Source organism: Mastomys coucha, unplaced genomic scaffold (assembly GCF_008632895.1).
Source record: "Mastomys coucha isolate ucsf_1 unplaced genomic scaffold, UCSF_Mcou_1 pScaffold18, whole genome shotgun sequence".
NCBI lineage: Eukaryota > Metazoa > Chordata > Mammalia > Rodentia > Muridae > Mastomys > Mastomys coucha.
In genome coordinates this window covers 62,317,965-62,319,851 of record NW_022196900.1, presented here as the reverse complement: position 1 = coordinate 62,319,851, position 1,887 = coordinate 62,317,965, and the positions used below count along the sequence as shown (strand labels likewise).

Genomic DNA, 1,887 nt, shown 5'->3' with positions numbered 1-1,887 from the left:
CACCTGCCTCTGCCTCCCAAGTGCTGGGATCAAAGGCATGCGCCACCACCGCCCGGCAGTTTCCAATTTTCTAACATCAACCTATCCTACTATACCAGCACTTACGTTTTAATTATTCATGCTCAAAGCTTGACTGAATAGTTCCCACAAATTCCAAAACAGCGTTTAAAGTGTGCCGATCTTAAGATTTCCCAAAGAGCCAAAAGAAAGGACAAATATCACAGCTGGTTGCAAATTCCAATTAGATATTTTCCCCCAGCTTCTGTGGGGAGTTCATGGCTGTCATCTAACATACAGTTCTGTCATGCACTGCTCTAGAGCCTGCATGCAGCCCTCACAGGAGCCATGTGGAGTGCCGGGGAGAAACACTGGTTCTTCCTGTATGGTTGACCTCTTGGTGAACAATCGAAGCCATGAATGTGAGAGGATGTTAAAGTGATGGATGCTCATTTGTTTAAAATTTGAATTTGAATTTCCTTTTGAATTTTTATGTCTATTTCCTGGGCCTACATATATATGCCTGGTGAAAGCTTTTCCTAGGGAGATGTAAGATGGATGTGCAGAACCCCACACTGTGACCATGAGTGGCACATGGTGACCACAAACCATGCCCCTGGAGTTCCCTGCACAACTTGTAAGCAGCTCCAAAGTCCCAGAATCTCTTCCCTCCTCATCTCAGCTGCTCAGGCTCCTCCCTGGCACTTGTTTACCTGTGGTAAGCTGGGGAAAGGCTTTTGAGAATCTTCCGAGTTACTATTTTCCCAGGTATGACCTTTCATTTACCTCCTGAGTCCCTTGAGCCTCCCCCTCTTGTAGGGAAGGTTTCAATTTGGAGGACACTGCTGCTGGTGGAGCTAGCTCTTGAGTTAGCCCTTGAGAGGACTTTTGTAAAATTGGACTTTGGGAGATGAGTTGTGAAGAAAGGGGAGAACTCAGAAAAAACAAAGGGAAGAGTGTCCTAGGCTGAGCCCCTCAGAGAACCGACAGAGGCACAGAAACACCCAACAACGAGATGCCGAAAAGTGATACTGAGGATGGAGTTCGAGAGAGAGCTGTAGTTTAGACATTTGTCCAAAATGTACATTAGGAACACAGTGATGGCCTCTGGACATAGGTTTAAAGAACAAGAAAAATCAATGGAAGAGTGTAAAGTTACTGTGATTTTCATTGCTTATATGACTGCAGTACGTTTGGATTTTCTGTCTGTTATTGTAACCTAATTTGTGCTTTTAGTTCCACATGAGGACACTGAACAAATGAGTAATGTTAATAATTTTCAAAGGTCAGTCATGGGGAGCAGTTCAGTGTCTAAGTCAAGCATATCAACAACTGAATCAATAACAGAGGACCTTGAAGATCCATCTTACAAAAGGGATAGATTGGCTAGTTTTACAGGTAATAAAAAAACCCTTTTTTATTTACTCTTAAGAGTTTTAAAAATTTTTTTTTACTTATACGTGCATTGGTGTTTTACCTGCATATATGCCTTTATGAGGGTGTCAGATCTTGGAGTTACAGACAGGTATGAGGTGCCACGTGTGTGGGGGAGAATTGAACCTGAGTCCTCTGGAAGAGCAATCATTGCTCTTAATCACTGAGTCAAGTCTCCAGCCCCTAAATTTTACAGTTTTAATGCATTTTCAATAGTTATAAGTCTAGACTCCCCACAATAAAATTGTCATGTTTGTAAAACCTAGATTATTTTAAGCATAGATTATATGCCATTGTAAGATTGATTTCTTAGTTGTGCCTGAGAGTTGATAAAAAGATGGAGCTGAGAATGTATCTCAGCAGCAAAACATTTGGCTACATGGAAGGCCCTGAATGTTTAGTCTTTAACAATGCCTCCACTCGTGTGCCCCCCACCTCCCTCCCTCCCTCCCTCCC

At 42.7% G+C, this 1,887-nt stretch overlaps 1 protein-coding gene across 3 annotated transcripts in view; it reads left to right on the top strand.

Moving 5' to 3' along the window:
- The window catches only part of Wdr78 (WD repeat domain 78), an 83,169-nt gene that overhangs the window by 22,812 nt on the left and 58,470 nt on the right, over positions 1-1,887 (top strand). For all 3 annotated transcript variants that reach the window (XM_031377987.1, XM_031377988.1, XM_031377989.1), the window contains exon 4: positions 1,283-1,395. In XM_031377987.1, the coding sequence (XP_031233847.1) occupies positions 1,283-1,395 (113 nt within the window). The remainder of the gene's footprint in view (positions 1-1,282; positions 1,396-1,887) is intronic.